The 21,647-nt window shown below is 39.1% G+C and overlaps 2 protein-coding genes across 3 annotated transcripts; both read right to left on the bottom strand.

Annotated features, from left to right (window-relative positions):
* Window positions 1-3,625: 3,625 nt before the first annotated feature.
* map2k2b (mitogen-activated protein kinase kinase 2b) lies at window positions 3,626-12,168 on the bottom strand. The gene is made up of 11 exons (XM_085253996.1): window positions 11,278-12,168; window positions 10,990-11,200; window positions 10,722-10,868; window positions 10,003-10,080; window positions 8,913-8,964; window positions 6,054-6,178; window positions 5,574-5,787; window positions 5,265-5,317; window positions 5,095-5,156; window positions 4,903-4,948; window positions 3,626-4,705 (listed from the first exon to the last, which is right to left on the bottom strand). The coding sequence occupies exons 1-11, from the start codon at window positions 11,364-11,366 to the stop codon at window positions 4,595-4,597; spliced, it is 1,188 nt and encodes a 395-aa protein (XP_085110122.1). The 5' UTR covers window positions 11,367-12,168; the 3' UTR covers window positions 3,626-4,594.
* Window positions 12,169-13,265: 1,097 nt separating this feature from the next.
* LOC146553762 (organic cation/carnitine transporter 2-like) lies at window positions 13,266-21,647 on the bottom strand. 2 transcript variants are annotated; one of them, XM_085255103.1, is made up of 10 exons: window positions 21,030-21,645; window positions 20,732-20,835; window positions 19,618-19,772; window positions 18,674-18,845; window positions 16,443-16,584; window positions 16,167-16,261; window positions 15,826-16,040; window positions 15,544-15,726; window positions 14,389-14,524; window positions 13,267-14,078 (listed from the first exon to the last, which is right to left on the bottom strand). In XM_085255103.1, the coding sequence occupies exons 1-10, from the start codon at window positions 21,405-21,407 to the stop codon at window positions 14,006-14,008; spliced, it is 1,653 nt and encodes a 550-aa protein (XP_085111229.1). In that variant the 5' UTR covers window positions 21,408-21,645; the 3' UTR covers window positions 13,267-14,005. The 2 variants fall into 2 exon arrangements, with proteins under 2 accessions (XP_085111228.1, XP_085111229.1); XM_085255102.1 differs by having other exon boundaries at window positions 13,266-14,524; window positions 21,030-21,647.

Below are 21,647 nucleotides of genomic sequence, written 5' to 3'. Positions count from 1 at the left end.
ATGGGGACAGCGGAAAGCCTAACAGACTAGACGAGCAGAAGATGGAACGATAATATCGGGGGGAGGACCAATAGGATGCGAGGAAATTTTGATTGGCATGTGGGCCGTCCAAATATGTTTCAATATCGACTTCAGGGGCTGTCTCATTTTGCCTATGGGCTTCCCTGCATTTTAATTTTGTTCTCAAATAGCGCCCGAGCTACGAAAAATGATCCCAAGTGTCAAACAGTTGAGGGAGTCCATCCTCTCTAAAGGTAAACATGGGTGAGAATATAATAAAGTTTGTCTTAATTGGCCATGCTGTTTGAATTCGTGGCCTAAGACGCTAAACTGCGGGGTGACCTTTCCATTAATTAATTGCACTTATCACATATGTGTGAAAATATTAAATATAAAATAGCATTGTCAACGTCAGTTTGGGTAAAGGTGTTATAGCGCAGGAAGTGAGAAAAAGCACGTGCATATGTACAGTAATCTGTATACAGATTACCTTATGATACCTATGAGAATATTGAAATTTTTTTAAGGTACGATAGTTTTACTTAATTTTCAGTGATATATAAAAAAAACAAACTAACTAAAATGTTCCTGCATGTCGAGTTCAGAAGTTGCAGGGGAAAAGGAATGGCATGGCTACTTCCTTTTGTCAAACAGAAATTACAAGTTGATAGCATGGGCCAGTGTCTAACTCACTAAAATAGCCTGGCTGGTGTTTTTCATCAGTTGTACCTTGGTGGGTATGTAAACACAACTTGTTTTGCGACTTTCTAGAGAAAACCTCAACCGGTTTGAGGGGGAAATTAAAAAAAAAAACCCCAAGAAACATCTGTGCTGGCCTTTACGAGAAAACTCATCCATCCACTTTGTGGTCTCTCTCTCTCTCTCTCACACACACACACACACACACACACACACACACACACACACACACCATGCCCTGCACGCATGCAACTCAAGCACACACCTGTATGTGATTATCCATGGGACTGGTTATGTTGCTGTCTTTTAAATACACAGTCAAGGCAACATGAGGTTTTCAGTAGACCTAATATTTCTTTTCAGTGTTGCAAAAAATCCCCCAAAAATTACAACCAAATTGTTTACTTGCCCAAAGGAAATGACCATCCACGCTCAGAACTGCTTTGTTAAAGACACATGCACTTAGATGGGTAAATGCAGAAAGGGCATAAACCCAGTTCTAGCTTTTTTTGCAGCGTGAGCGCTCAGTCAGTGTGAGCACATCAACCTCATTGTGACAAAACCAGTTTTATGTCACAGATTCAGTGCAAAGCTCCTACAATACACCTGGGGAAAGTTGGTGCACGTATTCGCATGGAAGTGATCGTATCGCTGCTCTGTGCCAAACATCAAACGTTCTTTGGTCTGTTGCCTTTTTAGAAGTAGGACAAAGGGAATTGAGGAAATGCGACGTTAAAGTTGTACGGTATGGTGCAAGAAAGAAAAAAAGGGCTATATTTAGAGTGGAACTCCATTTTCCTAACCCCAAAGCGTATACCCTCCTTACCACCTACTCTTTCCTGGGCCCTTTCTTCTTCTTCTAGTCACAGGCTCTAAAGGCTTTGTAAATGGGTTACCCCCATGCAGCCACCCACGCATCAGGTACAGTATCAAAACCTGGGGCATCCTGTTATGACTTCTGGTTTCCTGTTTCCTGTAAAAAATACAGCCCCCCCTCTCCTAACACACACACAAACACAGTCTTTCATGCAGCAAACAGAGCAAAACTCTGATCAGCTGCTAACACACCATTTCAAATAGATTAGTTTGAGCTCTTGTACTTGTAATCCTGTTTCAAGAATTTGGGAAAGTATTTAGTAAGACACACACACAAAAAAACAAAAACAAAAACCGAACATCACACTGCTGATTAGATTCACTGACAGAAGATTCATCCAGATTTTTAGTGGGATTTTTTTGTGTGACACAGCATCATAGCTGTAGCCAACTGAAATATATAAAGTGGTAGTATTTTGATGAAGAATTACACCTTTTGAGCAGCTGTCTTACACTATTATTCTCTTCTAATTTGTTTTTATTTCACGTATACGTCCTCTCATTTCACATGCCACAGAGAGGAAGACGTACAAGTGTCAGGGGACCACTGAAACAGCAATAACAGCAGTGTGTGTGAATGTGTGTGTGCGCTTGTGTGTGAACTGCAGGTCCCCATTTGCCAAAATAACACTGTTTGTGACACACACCATGCTGGCAGTGCACATCTCCCACCAAGATACCTGAGCATCTCTCAACAGGGGTCAGCCCCATCACTCTTAATGAGCAGAAATCATTCTACCTTCCTGCGGTGGCTCAAGCCTGCCATGCTGACTGCTCACCGACGGCGTGAATGGTTAATTGTCGTTGGCACACGCTCCCCTCCCCATTTTTCTGAGATGTTTGCTCGTGCTGAAACTGATTTTTAGCGCCAGCATTTCTAGTGAGAGGTATCTTTCATGTTTTCAACTGCAACGGCCTTTTTAGTATCTGACGCAAGCTAAAAAAACACTGCAATGTTTGGTAAAAGCCTTCATGCTGCACTCGTTTCCTTATTTTTGTAAGAAAGAGAGAGGAGCACAATGTCATCCTGTTCTTTTTCCTAATTTTTAGCTCATCATCCCCTCCCCCTTTCTTGCAGATTGGAATTCATTAGCAATCAAAGAGCCACTGACAAACGCCCAAGCTTAATTACCCTCTCATTTGCATATTTGCATATTAATGACTGCAGACTTTGCTGTTTTTATGCTGCATTAGTCCCCCTCCCGTCAACACTTAGCCACCCCGCATACTGCAACACTGTATCGTTCTCACACCTCAGTGTCTTACATTTTAATCCTGCAAGTTGACACCCAATTAAGAGAAGGCGCTTAATCAACACTAGATAGGTTTTCATTGTCCGTGCAAAATAAGAGGGAAGGAAGGGGGGATTTTTTTTCCTTCTTCACCTGGTAGTGGCTCAGGTCAATATCAAGCTTAAGCTTTATTCAATTATGCAAACGTTAACTTGGTAGCAGAAGTGCCCTCACAATGCATCTCTCAGCCCAGATATATTTAGATATGAAGACTACTATATCTTATACTTTATTTTTTAGTATTTGTTCAGGAGGTCCTCAGTTCTATGCACCCAATATGCTTCCCCCTTCTGGTAAAACAAGTGTAAGACAGATGTGATATTTCAGTAAATGAAGCCATCATGCTTGGAAGTCACAGTGCATACCATTTATTCATCTCCAAAGCATTGTGATTTATCAAGTTTCTGAAGAATTTACCCCAAACTATGTTTTTAAACTGGTGGTGACAGGACACAAAGTCAAAATGCCCTAACGCAGGATGCACATGGCCAATCCACATCCTGTTGTTTACATTAGAGGGTATACAAAAAAAAAGATAATTTGTTTAAGCTGACAATGCCCATTGAGCCATGATGGAGTTCATTCAAGGGATAAAAGCAGCCTTCTTAAAAGTAGAATCTGCCCAGGGCTGAATTTCCAGGATTTGCAAAGGAAGTCTTTTACTAAACATACGAAACCTGCAGAAGGAAAATTCAGAGATGTTTAACTTTAAAAACAAAACATAACCCTATAACGGAGAGGCAACAGAGAACAGACTATTTTTAACGTTTGTAAAAACACTTTTTTATTATTTTTGGCTTTGACATGAGGGTCATGCTGTAAAGCATGAAACATTGTGCTTCACCTCAAGACATCTGAAAATTAGTAGAAATCTCCCATGTTAAGAAAAGCAAGAAACTTCAGAAACATCTCAGATGCGCGCAACCTGTTCAGTAAAATAAGCTAATCCTTACATTTCTCAGTGTATTTGCATAACAGACATATAAAGAAACTCATAAGTATATTTTTCTGTAGACACACAAAGCCTAGCCATGATTGTAATAACTGGGATTGGCATACTTGTACTGTAATGCCGTTTTCAAACATGCACTGCAGCCCTTAATTGGACATTACCCAGTGGAGCCGCATGCAAGGGAGACCATACAGAGTAACTGGGTGAGTATCCACACTGGATTCTTTCAACATTTTCCAGTGCATGTGTGAAAACAGCGTAAGCCTCAGAGCACTTCAGAAAATTTCAGACAAGAAAGCTGGAAAACTGCATTGGATTTAGGGGGGCTGGGGATGAAATTACAAATATTGGTTATTTCTTTTGTTCTGTTTTATGAACCTTTTCAAGCAAGTCTTTTACAATTCTATACAGTATATGTACGATCTGCTGTATGTCAAAAAGCTACTGGGGGCAAAAAAAAAAATAAAAAAAAATAATAGTGCATCAGTGGCCCAGATATGTGGCTTAATGAGTCAAAATCCTGAACCGAATAAATCTCTAATACTCTATGCTGTCAACACTTCCAACAATCATTTGTGTGTGTTTTTTTTAAATATCTATCCTGGGATGTGAATTATGTGATAAAATATCATAGAGCTGATTTGAAGATGAAGCTTTTACGGATCCACCTGAGGGAGGATGTGTCACACAAGGTGTATACAGTATATCTGAATGTACAGTTTTAGGCAGCAGTGTCTTCATGTTTTTACATAATGTCTGAGTGAATATACATAGCTCAATCTGCAGTGCGTGTGGGAGTGCTGGGTTGGTTCAGTCCCATTGTTTTACAAAGCCACCCAGCGAAATCCACCTCCTCTGCTTCAGACCGCTTGATAAACGTGTGGTTCTGAAAAAGCACAAATATTAACAACACACTAACTCAGCTGACTAAATATATAGTTGCTATCAAGTTAAACAGCACTGCCGGTTTAGTTGAGAAGTTTTTTACTATAAAAATGACAGTGATTTAGGCCTGTCACATATTTCACTTTGTGATAATCTGTTTAAAAAAAATAGGGAACTTAAAGTCAAACTGACACTTACCATTAACATTTTTAAGTCAGCCCTGTCTGCTGGATTTTTGATGAGACTGGACACAAAGAAGATCAAGATAATCCATCAAGTTAGTAAACATGTAATCCAATGTTATGTCACTATTACTTGTCATGCTACTTGACGCTTAACATGTGTAAGTGAGGAAAGGTGAGCAATATGTTGAGTTTTAAAATGTCCTACCACTTGGTCACAAAATCCTGAAAATCAGGGGTGAATACTCCATGGGGTAGTTTAGGCGGTGGCTGAAAGTTAAAAGAAAATGTTGTAGTATAAACAGCAGAAAGTGACTCATTCGTGATTTTACGTGGTTGACAATAAATGCTGCTTTGGATAACTTCTTATAATCTTACCTCATTGACAATGTAGTCTAGTAGTTCAAAGATAGCCATTACCGGACCGTGGCCTGGGGAAGTCAGTTTAACAAAACAAGTGAGAACTCAATCAGAAAAAAACCTTCAATTAAAAACATGGCAAACATTCCTTTGGGGCATCGAGCAATCACGGAGCTGACAGGTTCATAAATCAGAGTGTCTAATTCACTGATATCAGCAAGTTACGTGATTTCTCATGTGGAAACTTGGAGCAGTCTGCATGCAAGGTTTGCCTACTGCACTTTCAGCCAGCCACCTGAAACACACACAGATGATTGTGTAGCTTACCACTAACAGGTCTACCCGGAGGTTTGGGTCTAGGGGATGTGCTGTGGGTCTGTCCCTGTGTATCATCCAAGATCGGTCGTCCAAATATGGCCTCCAGCTCCTTAGCATCTGGAGGGGGGATGGGAAAGCGTCCAACTGACAGCTCTACAAGGGACAAGCCCATACTCCACACATCAGACTGCACAGAGTAATGAGTCCCCTGCAATCTCTCAGGCTAGACATCAAACATAAACAACACACAAAACAATCATCAGTTCTTTATTATAGTAATATGGAACTGTTGAACACTGTTCAAACAGCTGAAGCATTAATCTCAAGTTAAATATGTATCAGTGGATAAATCTCTTCATCAAAATTAGCACAAAAGAATCCTGTTATTCAAGTTACCGACCTAAAATGAGTTAAAAAGATTCTCACATTACATGAACATTGATGCGAAACAAACTTGTCCACAGGTTTCATAAACAGACCCAAACATACCGACATGTAGGATCTTGTTCCAACAAAGGAATTGGCCATTGAGTCTATGAGCTGCCCGCTCACACCAAAGTCACACAGCTTGATCTCCCCGCGTGAGTTTACCAGGATGTTTGAGGGTTTCACATCTGAGATAAAAAGGACATTTTATTACTTATAAAATTACATGAAAATGTTATCCAACTGAATCTCTATACTATGGATGTCAAACAGCCTGAGGCCCAGAATCAGCCCACCAAAGGATGCACTAAGATCCTCTGGATTAGAGCAGGGCGATATGACCGAAAATATTCATCATGATATACATTTGAAAATTTGCGATAACGATATAACTCACGATATATTTGACACTAGACAAAATACTTTACAACTCCACAACTTTATTAGTGCATAAAAAGCTCATCAATGTATTTTCACTTCAACAAGCAGCTGTTTTTTAAGTGCATTAAAGTTATATAAAAATTTTACAGTGCAAATGCAAATTCCTTGCTGACAGTTTAACCAAAAGGCATTTCCAGTGGGAATTGGCCGACATATCCTCAGCATAACCATGTATAATATCCACAAAACTTAAAAAGAAGTTATACACAAACAATACGGTAATATAGAGATTGAAAATGTGACGTCACTCAGGGGTAAAATCGCAAAGAATTCTGGGAACTCGTGGCAAGAGGTACTAGCGCACGCAGGCTTTCAATTGAAATCAGTTATACAGCAATAAAAAGAAACACAAAAAATGGCAAGAAGCTGTTGTGTTATTAACTGCAATAGCCGGTCGCATGACAGCCACGGGAAGCCGACGGGTAAAGAGATCGGTTGTTATCAGATTACGTCGTTGAAGAGAAATTGTTCGAGCCATGTTTCCGAAGTAACAAAGAGGCGACTGGATTGCAGCCATTCAAAGACAAAATATAATGTCCCAGAACACTCCAGCTCACAGGTTAGTCTGCTCCAAGCATTTCCACAAAGGTCAGTCTGCTGTTGTAGTTAATGCGTCATTTTTCTTAACATAATTGGTGATATAGGTTACAAGCAAGTCTGGCGTTGAACAGAAATTGTCGCGCTATGCTCCTTTGTTTATTGTGCATAAATAGTAAATTATCCTGACACAATATTGTGTTTCGCTTCTGTTATTACCATGGTACACTGACAAAAACATATACTTTTATTCACAGGGTAAAACAGTTTTGTATCACTAATTGCCCAGTACGATTACAGCATACAGTATTATTGTCACTGCTACATTTCTGTAATGCTGCCAGAAATTATTTCCACTACTAATTAATTACCATTGAGCTCAAAGGTCCTATTAATAAACGGTTAACGAATGTGTATTTATGATGACGATTTGTGAGACTGGTAAACTTATGATACGTACGATGGTCTTTCGTTCTACACGGTGCATTTCAAGGTCCTGTACCCATCCGTCGGTAAACTGTACCTGGGCTTGTTGCAGTGACCTGAAGTTACTAAACTTCATGAGTGCATGCACTCACTCCAAGAACCGTATGATTATAAATATGAGCGTGGTGAAAGTTGGGCAGCACGCTAACGTATTTTGTCCCTCTGTGTGCTCGTAAGGGTCTGACCCTTTCACTGGTTTGATTTTTTTCCTCGTATCTTTTCTTTGACTTTTCATCAAGTCTGTCTTTGTACGGACCGGCATTGTTCTCCTTCGTTTTGTACATACCTTTTTGGGGGGCAAAGAAAAAGCAAGAATTTATTGGAACCGAAGAATGAACGTTTTGCGGTGCTGCAAATGCTTGCATTTGATGCAGGTACTTGGATTGTTTTGCCACGAGTTCCCGGCATGCAATGCGCGAAAGTCACGTGGTCTGTCAATCTCTATTATGTTGAAGCACAGTACGTATCACTCTGCGAGGCGCCTGCCTACGATAGCCGTAATGGTCCGACAATCCATCAAGCGGTGCGGGTTCATGGCTTAGCAAAGTCGTACTAAAACATTTGATAGATTTTCGAGCGCCGTGTACCACATAAAATCGTTTCGAGGTCAGTAAAAACAACCAGAATTCATACATAAGGCGCACGGGATTATAAGGGGATCTGTCGATTTTCAGAAAAATCAAAGGATTGATTTTAAGTGTGCCGTATTTTCCAAAAAACACGGTAATAACGACGGAAAGCTAGCATGCTCTACCGAAAATAGTGTTTTGTTCTGTATCTGACGGACGAAAGCCAAACCAGTTCCACCACTGAAGTTGCAGCATTTTTACAAACCAATTCTGGTTCATCCGTTTCATTCAACGATTGGCTTTCGCCCTTCTCATTCTCCATCGCCGCCATGTGCGTATGAAAACAAAGGCACTGCGCATGCGCGTTTTACCCATATTCTATCGCGATATTTCATTTTCTTATCGTTGCCCAACATTACACCGGTATTACCGTGAATGGTATGATATGGTCCAGCCCTTCTCTGGATGGCTTTGCAAAGTGTCAAAGTTGTAGTAAAATCATAAATATCCTCATTTTTTTTCAACAAGCCACACTGCTTTTCTGGGAAAAATGATGAAAGTTTTAATACCCAAATGAATCTGTATGGAAAATATTACTATCCCAACAACTTGTTTCAGTCAAAAAGAGTAAAACCCTATAGTTTAGTTCCAAAAAATGTATATAGCAAGTTTAATTTATTTTAATAATGAACGGGGTCTAGAAGGAGTTGGGAACAAACATACACGCACACAATGATCGTTATAGTAAGATGTTATTATGCAGTTCTTTTACTAATCTGGCCCACTTGAGATCAAACTAGGCTGTAAATAGAAACTGCTCCACATCCTACTTGCAGATGAAACTCATTTATTCAAGATACAATCATAAACTTAATGAAAATGCTGATACCTCTATGCATGATTTGATGTTTTTCTCTTAGGTAGGCAAGGCCTCTCAAAACCTGTTTCAAAGCGGAGAAAAATTAAGGAAGTCAATGACGCTAAACAGGCTTGATGCTACAGAAAACAATATGACAGAACTCATCCTGAACTAAGGCTACGTTCACACTGCAGGTCTTAATGCTCAATTCCGATTTTTTGATCAAATCCAATTTTTTTGTCTGCTCGTTCACGCTACAAATAAAATGCGACAGCAAACGCGCTCTACTGTGAACGCTCAAAGCGGCCCGCATGCGCAAAAGAAGATGTCACACACAACGCGCTCTGTTTAGACCCAGAGCAACAGTATTGTTTGACTGATGGCCCTTAATATAAAGACTTCGGACTTCACGTTTCCCAATTTTTGCTTTAAGTTATTTTGTTATTTACATAATAATGTAAATAACCTAATAATGATCCTTATTGTTGTTTAAGAGAGGAGCGGTGCTTCAAAGGATAGTTGCAGATTTCTGTCAGAATCTGCAGATTATACAGTACAAATAAAATGTTTACGTTGTCTTCCCAACAGTTTCACTGACATCTACACTGGATGGCCAGGAAGCGTTCGCGATGTCTTCTCTGGCGCTGATAATTGGCTTCAGTCTTGTGTCGGTGACGTAAAAGGCGGAGTTAATGCGACTTGACCGTTCAAACAGCAGTCGCTTTCTAAAACATCAGATATGTATCGGATTCAGTACCACATACGAAAGTGACCCAGATCGGATTTGAAAATATCGGATTTGCGCCGTTCACACTGTCATACCATGATCGGATATGGGTCGCATAGGGTAAAAAAAAATCGGATTTGATGCGCTTTCGCCTGCAGTGTGAACGTAGCCTAAGAGTGACAAGTGTTTAGATGCACTTGTGCAAAGCAAGTATGGTTATTTTGATCCTAATCTCAATACAAATCATAACATAACTATGACAGAACGTGATTGTTTGGTTGTTTGTTTGTTTTTAAACACCTCAATTAATTAAATTAAAACACTACATTGTTTCATTAATGTCTACCACTTACTACCACATTAGAACATGACAGCAAAAAATAATATACTTACAGCAATGCTGACTTTGCCCAGAATCTCTTCAGGAATCCGCTTTGCTTCTTTCATCACCTGGTCCAGAGAGCCACCATCCTACACCAGAGAGATTACAGCAACTTATGATACGAGTGCTAAAATAACAGAAGGCAGCCTGAAGACCTTATTCAGAAAGTAAATGAAAATGCCAACAGATTGATTCTTAAAAACAGTTACGCAAAAGTAATAACAGACCTGCGTCTGATGAAAATGAGGTGGAATTCAATTGAAGATTGAACTGAGATGTACATTGAGACTGGCAAGAATTGGCAGGATTAGGAACAAGTATATCAGATGGAGAGTGTATATCTTGGGACAAGGAAGAAGGCACTGTCAGGTGCAAAGAAGAACTCAAGGCGACTAATGTAGCCAGTGACTGGCTAGATTATTCTATCCTTTTTGTGAATACTGTAAAGAATTAACACAGTTTGTGTACCTCATTAACCCACTTCCAACAAATTACTGCTGCATATGCATACACGCATATACACACACCCACACCCACCAGATTAATTCAATTACAAAGACATTGGGCAAAATGGATAGGGATTTTAGACAACATCATTTGATTGTTTGGGTAAAAAACACTTTTTAATCCAGTTGTCCTCTCTATAAATCTTCAGCAACAGATAAGAGAAAAGATGATATCTTTGTTGGGATCAAAACACTACTGGAATACAATTTTTTTAAATTCTTACCATGTGTTCCATGCAGATGCTGATTTCTCCATCGCTGTAAAAAGCTCCATAGAAACCCACAATGTAGGGAGAATTACACTCGTGTAGTACCTGAAGCTCTCTGATGATCTGGTTTCTTATTGCAGGTTTTATTTCTAAATGTATGAGCTAAACACAGAAGAAAGGTGTTATATTAAATGGGTATCAAAGGGTGAACACTAATACCAGAAAGATCAACTCAAGTATAAAAGACCCAGCAGCTTTTTGTTTTATAATTGCAAAAGCTCACTTTTCTGGCCATGATTATGCCTGAAGGTTTGTGGCACTCCTTGTTGACCACTCCTCCGTTGCCTGCACCCAGCTCACAGATACGATGGAAGTCATCATCTTTCAGCTCGCCAACCTTGGCCTTCTGGGTAAGGAAAGCTTCTAATCTTTTCTTTTGTTGTTCATCCAGGTCCAGCTCCTCCAGTATTTTCTTCAGCGCTTCTAAATTGGCCCTGATAAAATTAAGAGACAGTTTAGAATAACATATTTTCAAACAACTGCAAAATTTTAACTCAGCAGGTCAACTTACTCAGATGTAATCTCTGTATTCATGGAGGTGGATAATCCATCACTAGCAGGAGCAATGTTTAAGGGCACTGGTCTCTTTTTAGGAGCCATGTTTATTTGAGGGTAAAATATGAACTTGGACTGAGTGACACTTTCCTCTACAGCTACAGATGATAAGATCCTGTAATCTATATGATTTAGAAATTGCTGACAAGGTAAGGGGCCTGTGATTACCACGTGCAACTTTGGGAGGTTAGATAATAGACAAACACTGTCTTGTAGACTAGATGCTATCTACTTGACGTTTTCTGTTTAGCTGTTACCAGGTAGGACAGTTAACCTGGCTAAACTTACTTAATTTGTGTCTTCAAATCAACGCCGGCTTAACCTGTGACTCAGCTTAAATCTAATTTACTACAAGAGCGACACATCAAATTATGAATACAAATACGGTAATATAACACCAGTCTTAGCTAGCTAGGTTAGTGTTAGATGAGTAGACGTAGCACGACAACTAGCATAATGGTCACCGCACTTGCACCAAAATGTAAATGTCCAATTAATCGAGGATTAACTAGCTACAACGTAAAGGCAAAAAAAAGATTTTCAAAGCTAAAGCCATAACTATCAGCACATATACGTTAGCTAGCTATCTAACTAACTTCATCTGCTAGCTGTTGCGTGACAGCCGCACATTTCACGCGAGTCGAAAGCAAGCGGATGTTTGTTCACTTTTCTTCCGGTGACTTCCCCCTTTGTTTAAGTTAGAAACATTAGCTTAACTGGCTGTTTTATCCCAATATCTTCTTTCAGCGGGGTAGGTGTGTTATTGCTGTAGACACCGGGGTCTAGTGTCTTCAGCAGGGACGATCACGGGGGCGCGGTGCAGTCAAGACTGAGCCTTAAGTAGTCCAGAGTAGCAATCTCGCGATATTTTAGACAGCTGCGCGAGCAGCAGTATGAACCATCGACGGTATGAACGCTGACTTATATAGATACTTAATGCTTCCAACAGATACCAAAGCATACGTAAACAGATGGCCGAATGAAATGAAACTCTTTAGTAAAAAAGGAAAAATAAAAATAATTAAACAAAACCCGTAAATTAGTCTCGTTATTTGATCATTTAAATTTAATTCGATTTTTAAAAAACGTATTTTATTTTATCGCTCTACTTGTGTATTTACATTACATTTTTTAAAACGTGCAACCTTTTGTACAAAGGACTTTAGCGAATACATGCTGTGAGGGCCTTTTGTTTTGTAAAATGGGAAATAACAAAGTTGTAAAAAATATTGTAAAATAATAAAAAAACAAAAGATTTAAAGTTCATTCTATTTGTTAACCTGCCTTCAAAGACATATGGATCTATCTTTGAAGGCACTAATAACACTTATTTCTTTAGAACACTATCCGGAATGCAGGGTTTTCAAATATTTATTTATATAAATAAATAATCGTGAAGCTGATGGTACTGCTTGAAAGTCTTTCGGATCTATAGCCTTCCAAGCTGCCTGTTTGATTGGCTAACAATTCATCCATTCACCTGAAGCACAAAACGGAGGCCTGAGACTTTCTATTGTGACTGCGCTTCTTTCTCGGATTACCAATGTACATTACCGTGCGAAGGTCTCAAGCCAGCCTTCATTTCTTTATTTCATCCTTCCACGCTGCCAGCCTTTCTTGTATTTATTTATTTTTTGTTATTTTTTTAAGTTATCATGGGCAATAATTCTCCAGACTTTCGAAAGACCCTCTGTTTTTTCTTTGGACATTGGTTGATTTTTCACACAGGTTTGGCCAAGTTGTTGTACCTGACCATTTTCAGAAGACTATGTATCTGTTTTATGGTATTAAGCCATTTAACACTGACCTATGAATTATGGAAGCAAAAAAAGCACTTTGAAACCAGTGTAGTGTCTACACATTGTAAGAGCTATTAGCTCAAACACAGCATGTCAGCATGGTGTGCAGTGTGTTCTTCAGAGAAAAACAATTGAAGAAACAAATGAACACAATCTGAAAATCATGTCTTTAGTGGAACACTGGAAGTGATGGATTTTCCTCATCAGAATCTGGACCACAGCACTGGGAACAGAACAAAATACAGCCAACAAACAAAAAAGAAGAGCTTGAATATTGTTCAAGAACCCTGGAGAACTATTCCTAAGAAAGCTTAAAAGAGTTCAGGACATACTGAAAAATAAGGGTGGTACCACTTTCAGGCTCTTTAGAATTGTGCAAACTATTTTTGTATTCCGAATGTATTTTTACACACGTTTCAATAAATCTGATTTTCCTAGCACAATATAATGAAATGAGGGGTGTTTTTCTAAATCAGCAAAAACTGGACAGACATGAAGACTTATCAAATTAGGAAAATCTATTTCAAAACCATCTACACAATTTATTTTTTGTCTACATCATTGTGAGATGCAGTTTATTTTAATAAATGTTGTAAATACAAGAGTGCATAAAAATACATTCTGAAAAACAAACAGACGAACAATCAAGTAGGCCAAAAACAAAAGCACCATTTAAGACTCTGGATGGAGAAAGTGTAAACCCAGGAATTTAAGTATATTACTAATTCTGCATGACAAGAACAAAGAAGCTCAGTTAACTTTCTTCAGATTAACCTCTCACAGTCCTACAGACACATCTTAAAGCTAACGATACATGTAGTTCATCTTCAAATGCATGTGGTCCTTCCACACTTGCTGTGTGATTTCCTTTCAGTAGATGGCACTCTAGTTCACTTCTTTGAAGCCTTCAGTTGCATCAGGTCGGGTTGAAAGAGCTTCCTTTGAACAGCAGGAGAAGCTTAAAGATATAAAGAGAAACGAAGGCAGAATGAACAGATAAATAAGAATGGCTAAAATACACACACACAAAAAAAATGCTGCGATTCAGTTGGCTCTGAAGAATTTTTGCTCCTTTTAATTAAAATTTTTCTGATGCGAGCCAGTGTGTTTATATATACTGCATAATACAAATACATTAGTAACAGACTTATTATCAAAAGCCGGATCCTTTAATTTCAGGTCATGGTTATAGTGTACTCCCATCCACAAACATTATGCCATTAAAATAAAAGGGAAATCTGAACTCGGTACGTCCATCAACAGCATACCGTCTGATGTGTTTGGTCTGGATGAGAAGGTCAGGGAGTTTGCTGTTTCTGGTGTCTGGCAACAACATGCTAACGGCAGCAGCCATAATACTGGCTGTGCCAAAAATGATGTAGGGAAGGATCTTGCTGTATAGACCTGCAAGAAAAATAAAAGGCATTTAAAATGGAACGATGAGAGATCTTTTCACTGTTAAAAGGATTTCCACATCATGAAGATGTGCACAATACACAAGCATTAAGAATTATATTACAACATTTACAAATACATTTAAAACCAGATCAATAACGCAATATACTGGCAACAAAAAAACAAAACGGAAAAAGGGAAAAATGGTGTTAGCACATTCTCTTGTACACAATAATGGAAGGAGGTCAGGTTACCAAGATGTATTTCAGAAATAAAAAGATATACAGAGTCCAGAGAAGATGAGAAAACCATTGGGGAAATGAATATACAAAATTGTAACCAACTAAAAATAATTTCAAGAGAGGTGGAAAACAGACTTCCTTAATCAAACCACTTAAATCACACATGACAACTCTAGGTCACAGTAGAAATGAGGATGAGGCCTCTGATAATAACTGCATGTATAGTGTTATTTATTAAACCGTCAATCCTAAAGTGGACTTTGTCATTTGAAAGTGGCCTCTGTTGATTTTACACATTAAGGTCAATTCTGTTGTCACGGCTTCCTTCACTCAGGCTCATGAACTGCAAACCTATTACAGAAATCATGATCAAACCAGGATGCAATGTTAGGCTGTCCAATCAAAGTCCATCCATCCAGTTTCTTCTGCTTATCCGTTTTAGGGTTGCTAGGAGACTTAATTATCATAGGGTGAGACAGACAACCATAGATGCTTCACATCTAGTTAGCCTAACCCCACACATGTCTATAGACTGTACGAAGGAGCCAGACTACCCACACATGAGGAAAATGTACCGACTCCACACAGAAATGCCCTAACATGGATATAACTCTTCTCGCTGTGAGCCAGCAATGCTAACCACTGCCCCTGTTATCAAAGTGAAACACTAACTGAAATACTAAAATGCCAGATTAGCCCCGAACATGGATATTGTTGCTTCAGCTTTGATGCCCATGCACCTCCCCTAAGCTCTCTGACCGAAAAACAAAAAGAAAGCACACTTACCCATGTAAAGTAAATAAGGACATATGATAGCTCCTATTCGTGCAGCTGTGGCGCAGATCCCCAAGCCCATGTTTCTGACCACAGTGGGCATCAGCTCAGTGAAAAACACGTAGATAAAGCAGTAAGCAGCAGATACACCAGTCTTTCCCACCAAAGCCAACACCTGGACCATGATGGGCATGTCTGGAAAGAAAAAGGCAGTGATTAGAAAAAGTTTAAACAAAGTGCTAATCTACCGAGTGTTCTAGTTAATTCCTGGCACTGCTAATATTGTACACATACCTTCAGGAACCAGCTTTATAACCAGAAGCATGATACCGCAGAACATCAGCGTGGTGAAGAGTAAAGTGGGCCGTGGAGCCCTATCAATCAGAAGCCAGGTGGCTACATACACAACAATGTCAATGGCTGCAGAAATGAAGCAGTTGAGGTAGATGTTTCCATGCAGGTTGCTGCTATTGAGAGAGAGCCCATAGTAGACCATGGCCACAGACATCCTGCAAAAAAAGCATAATCAAGACTCAGCAATACAAGTTTGTTTTACATTAGACAGCATAATTATTGCTACTAAAACATGCAACACAATATCTGGCATTACTGTATGTTTCCGGAAAGCCCATTACCATATGAAAACACCTAAAATTGTTATGTTCCTTATGTTATGGGTGCGCATCAAGTCCATGTAAGTGTATGTCTGCTCTTCTTCATCTTTATTTTGCTGAATTAGACACAGAAAGAAACAGAACATTATAGAGCAAAGTCGTCTGTCCACACTGAATATATAATAATTTCAGATTGCATGGTGGAAAAGTATTGTGTGATTTCTACAATTTAAGTTATATTTTATACTGGAGCACAATGGCTTTCATAGCTCAAGGAAATAAAAAAAAAAATGGTACCATGAGCTCCAAGCAATCCCCAGCTCTGAATATGACCTCAGGGGCGGGGACTCTGTTCCACTGGGCAGCCTTACGTATGACAAGCTCAGCCTCCTCCACTCGACCTTTCTGCAAAAGCCAACGAGGCGACTCAGGAATCAAGCTGCACACACAAGAGCAGTGAAAAGCGTGTAGCAAAACATGCACCTCAAAACAAGATTTTTCCAGATTCAGTGAAAACACGTGTTATCTATCACAACTGTCACCCAAATGTCGTCCAGGCTGACTGACAACAGTGTTATCTTGTCTGAACTGATCGTGAGTGAACTTTGCTTTTGAGAAATTAGTTTCATGCGCTCGTAAAAAGGATAGTGAGGCTGGACTTTGTTTTATGTGTGTGCCATTCTGGTTTCTAAAAGAAAACGAAAGACTTATTGCATCACTCAGCAAAACCCTCAGTGGATTTGACAGCATAACAGTTTTCAGTAACGCCAGTTCAGTAATGTACGGATTTGATATACTGTGTGATACCAGATGTAACTAAATCTACATGTCAGAGTATATATGAGGAACAATTTTGAGGTTCATTAATTAAGTTCATTAATCTGTTTTATTTCATTATTCCTGTTTATTTAGATCCTGTACTGGGTTGGGTCCGTTGTTGTTTTCTCTCTCTCTGTCTGTGTGGTGGACACTCCTCCAGTATATATACACTCCTGTCAAAAAGATATTTTTCACTGGTTTTGACTCTAAGCAGTCCTTTGGAAAACTACGTACAACCTGTGATTCAGTAGCTTGTAGAACCACCTTTAGCAGCAATAACTTGAAGTAAAAGTTTTCTGCATGACTTTATGGGTCTCTCATATCGCTGTGAAGGAACTTTGACCCACTCTTTTTTACAATGTTGCTTCAGTTCATTGCAGTTTGTGGGCATTCGTTTATTTGCTCTTTTAAGGTTTTGCCACAGCATTTCAGTCAGGGTGAGATCTGGACTTTGACTGGGCCATGGCAACACCTTGATTCTTTTGTTTTTCAGCCATTCTGTCGCAGATTTGCTGCTGTGGCTTCAATCATTGTCCTGTTACATGACACAATTTGGATGAAGCTTTATTTGTCCGACAGCTGGCCTCACATCTGACTTAACAATACTTTGGTATACAGAGGTGTTCATGGTCGGCCTAGTGATTGCAAGGTGCCCAAATCCTGTGGCTGCAAAACAAACTCAAATCACCACCCTCCACCACCGTGCCTGATAGTTGGCGTGACATGTTTGTGCTGATAGGTTATTTTCAAATTTCCCTAATTTGGCCTTGCCTGCCTAAAGGGCATTATTTCAGAAATCTTCTGGTTTGCTTTGATGCAACTTGCCCTTGAACAGTTTTTTATGTTATATATTAACACAAAGACAAATAAAACCAAAAAAAAATAGATTCGTTTAGCTTGGCTGGTTAGATTGAAGGATAAATAAAAAATATTCTAATTCCTTACGCTGAGTGACAGAATATGTACATGTAATGTATCTGACTAAACAAAAACATTATCTTGCAGGCATTGACTAACTTCTGTTCTAACTCTGCATTCATCAAACGTTCCAGAGTTACTTTCACAGTGAAACCAAATAGTACATGCACAAATTTTGATGTTGCCTGCTGTAACACGTCTGTTGGTCTCCACTCGCTGATCAAATATTTCTATAATGTATGTGAATATGTTTTATACTTTTCATAACAAGAAGCAAAGTTGCTGTTATGAGACATCCACATGCAGCATCACATGGAAATTGAGTTTAACAAGTAACTGTGGACTCAGTTTTCCAGTTTTGTTTAACAGGAACCTATAGCTACTTATTGACAAGGCTGGGCATGTCGTGAACACCACAAATATAAACAGCAGTTATGTGAGTTAGCTATGTCATTGTATCAGCTCCAGCTGCTCTGGTCATTTTCATCAGACCACAATATTATATATGTTTTATTAGAGTTAACCCAAGAGACTCTTATGTTATGTTTTTGTTTTGTTTTTTTGTTTTTTTAAAAACAGCCAATAGCACTTACAATAATATCATGGTAAAATCTTTCCCCATTCAGATTTTTTACGTAACCTTTAACTGAATGCTAAAACCCGAATACTGACATGTTTCTCTAAAATTGCATTGCTAATATCGGATTAATGCACTGAAATGCAGGGGTGCACAAAGTCCTAATAAAATTCTCTGTGCACTGGTTACATGAATCATCATCCATTAGATTTACCACCACGTTGGAATAAATAGGAAGCCTGGGAGGGCAGCAGCAACCAGCAGCATCCTCCAGCCACGTATGAAGTAAGCAAAGAGGGGCAATAAGGCATAACCAAAGCCAAACCCAAGACTGTGTCCCAGCAGAATGTAGGTCACCCTGGCAGACTTACTCAGCATTTCAGAACCTGGACAAGACAAAGATGAAGGATTGGGCTTTAATGAAAGGAAACATGAGAGGATTGGTTTTCTGAGACAATGGCTTAAAGGAGTATTTTACTTTAGCCTAGAGCCTTGGAGATGAAAAGTAAGCTACAAAAAGCCAAAACGCCTTTCTTTCAAGGAGCACAGCCTTAGATCAAAAGGATGCTCCTTCAATGCTTGAGGCACTTTATCTGATTTCATGGAGATACCTCTGGAGCTGAAAAATACAGCTTTGTTCAGACAAACAGGAGTCGGCAATCATAGTCAGAAGAAATTAAATAATATAATAAATTATGGTTAGGATCACCACAGATGCTGATTAGACCTCTCGGGGTTAAAGAAACTTTTATGTAGACTTTAATTCTGCTTGTTCACATGAAAGCTTCTATTGGCTGACCTTTTATTTATAAAATGTCACCACAGCGGAAGGATCAACGTGTTTGGCACAATTTTTTTTTTTTACGCTGGATGATGTAACCCTACTAGAAACGTGTGTCTCCTCTGTGTTAGGTAAATGTGATATGTTTAACAAAAAGACAAGAAATAGTGATTAATGCTTCTTTAAACTGCCTCAACACAATACAACCAGGTTTTTAAGACCCAAAATGAAATGGTACAGCACAACCTTTCAATGGGTTTTGAACCACCGCCACGCTGAGGAACAGAAGCATGGCTCTGTGCTACACTTTGTTTCAGCCCTGGAGAATACATGCCGAGACTTCTTGAAGTGTGATAGGAGCAAATGGGCTGCCTTACCGAGTACGAGTGATGCAATGAAATTGGAAATTTGGCCAAGTCCTCTTAGACAGTTGAGGATAGTGAACATGACCCAGCTGACGGAGGTGACCTGGATCAAAGCGGTGACTGTTTGTAGGATCATAGTGAAAAAAAATACTGGCTTTCTACCAAATCTGTAAGAAAAGTTATGCAGAAATAGGGAATACAGAGATGTAAAGATGTAATGTCATGAAAACATAACAGTATCATAGTGAGTTTGGGCTGGTTATCAGTTTTACTTCTCTCTATTTTTTTGATTCTCTCAGATGGTATGGGTTTTAATTGTTTTCTGTCAGCACCACTGCTAAAAATTGTTTGGTTTCAGCTCATCAAATAATACATATGTAAATATATATATATATAAAAAAATTTAAAATAAAAAAAACAACCCAAATACCAATAACTAAAAGTGAAAGAGACAATCTTTACTTGTAGCTTTGCCTGCTTGTTATGAACTAAGAAAAAGATTCCCTTCTACCACAGTAGTGCGTACACTATGTTGCTCTGTTGCCCACTACCTGGATATTTAGACTGAATATCTGCTTCCAGATCTTTGATCCGTTTACCAAACAACTTGCTGAGACAAGCGGATCATAGAATCCAAACTGGAAACAAACACAAGCCTCAGATGACATGAAAACAGCTCTGCAGGCTTCAACCTCAAACCTGCAGAGTTCTAAATACACTCTTGATAGTTTTCAGCCAGGAAATACATACTCACACAAAAGAACATGCACATTTAATACACAGACCTAAATTTAGGAGCCTCTTTGAGCCACACTCCTCCATCTTTCAGACTGCAGTATTAAATATTTTTACATGACTTATCTGTTCTGAAAACAATTTAACTCTCCTCCTAAAACTTTAAAGCAACTAGTTTTATTTGTAGGTCACTTTAGCAATCATATATCAAAAGCTTTTTATGATTTTTTTTTTTCAATTCACCCAGGTAAGAAAAAAAACTTTTTTAACCTTTCCTCGTGAAAAAAAAGAAGACAAAGGCTACTTGTTAAAGCCACGATATCTTTCAGCCTCCTTATCTTAACGTTTTTTAAACAAAGGCTGATTACATATTTTTATATGACAGACTTACCGGTCTGATAGATGTCCACTAATAAAAGATCCAATAAGTGCCCCCACAAAGAAGAAAGAGGTGGAGAAAGGGACTTTCCATGCATTGTCGCACACAAGATCCCACTTCAGTTAAAAGGAGAGAATATGGTTATTCGGGTTACGTTCAGACAAAAATAATAGATTAAAGTGAGTTTATTTCGAATACATGAAGCAATTTTTACATGTTTTAGCTCTCGAAGTCTTTTAATGTCACAGCCATACGAAACAATTCGTGTACTACAGGCTGACTGTCAGTGATCATTTAGGCAGTACTGAACCTCAGAAACGATGGTGGTGGTGTATTTGTCAGTGCTGAAAACCCAGCCGTCCAAACACTGTTCTGTGTCATTGAAGCCGGCTGCTTTTTCTGTCCAGTTTTCATTGAGCTTGTATCGAGAGCAGCTGCCCGGTCCCATCCAGCTGCCCCGGTCATGGAAACCATTCTCCTGTTCCCACTCTGTGCCGTTGCGCGAGGAGCTGTTTGGGCTTCTGCAATAATGTTCGGGTGTATCCGAAACAAAAACCACAATTACACCCATGTATCCTGCGGGCATTGTACTTACACTGAGCAGAACCATAACGAGAATTTGAAAGAGCCCGTAGTCGCCCAGAAAAGACGTGATTTCGTCAAAGTCTCTGATATTTCCATTTGACATGCTCGCAAAAAACCTGGAGGAGCGCAAGCGAACTGTTTCTAGAGAGTTGCTTTAAGATACCTTATGCAACATGTCAAACCAGACACGCCGTGCATAGACGTGTTAGAAATTAAAAAGAAAGAAAGAAAGAAAAAGAAAAAAGAAAAGCAGACACCTGCAGACTGTAACTGTACTCTTCAGTCATTGAATTGCTTTTGAACCTTTCATCCCACAAAGCACACTTTTCCTTCCTGGTAAAAC

Source organism: Mchenga conophoros, linkage group LG18, assembly GCF_057382185.1.
Source record: "Mchenga conophoros isolate Kocher_MC1m ecotype Shallow Benthic linkage group LG18, M_conophoros_male_GT1.1, whole genome shotgun sequence".
Lineage (NCBI taxonomy): Eukaryota > Metazoa > Chordata > Actinopteri > Cichliformes > Cichlidae > Mchenga > Mchenga conophoros.
Note: the sequence above shows the minus strand (reverse complement) of the source record. Positions and strands in the feature narration are given on the sequence as shown.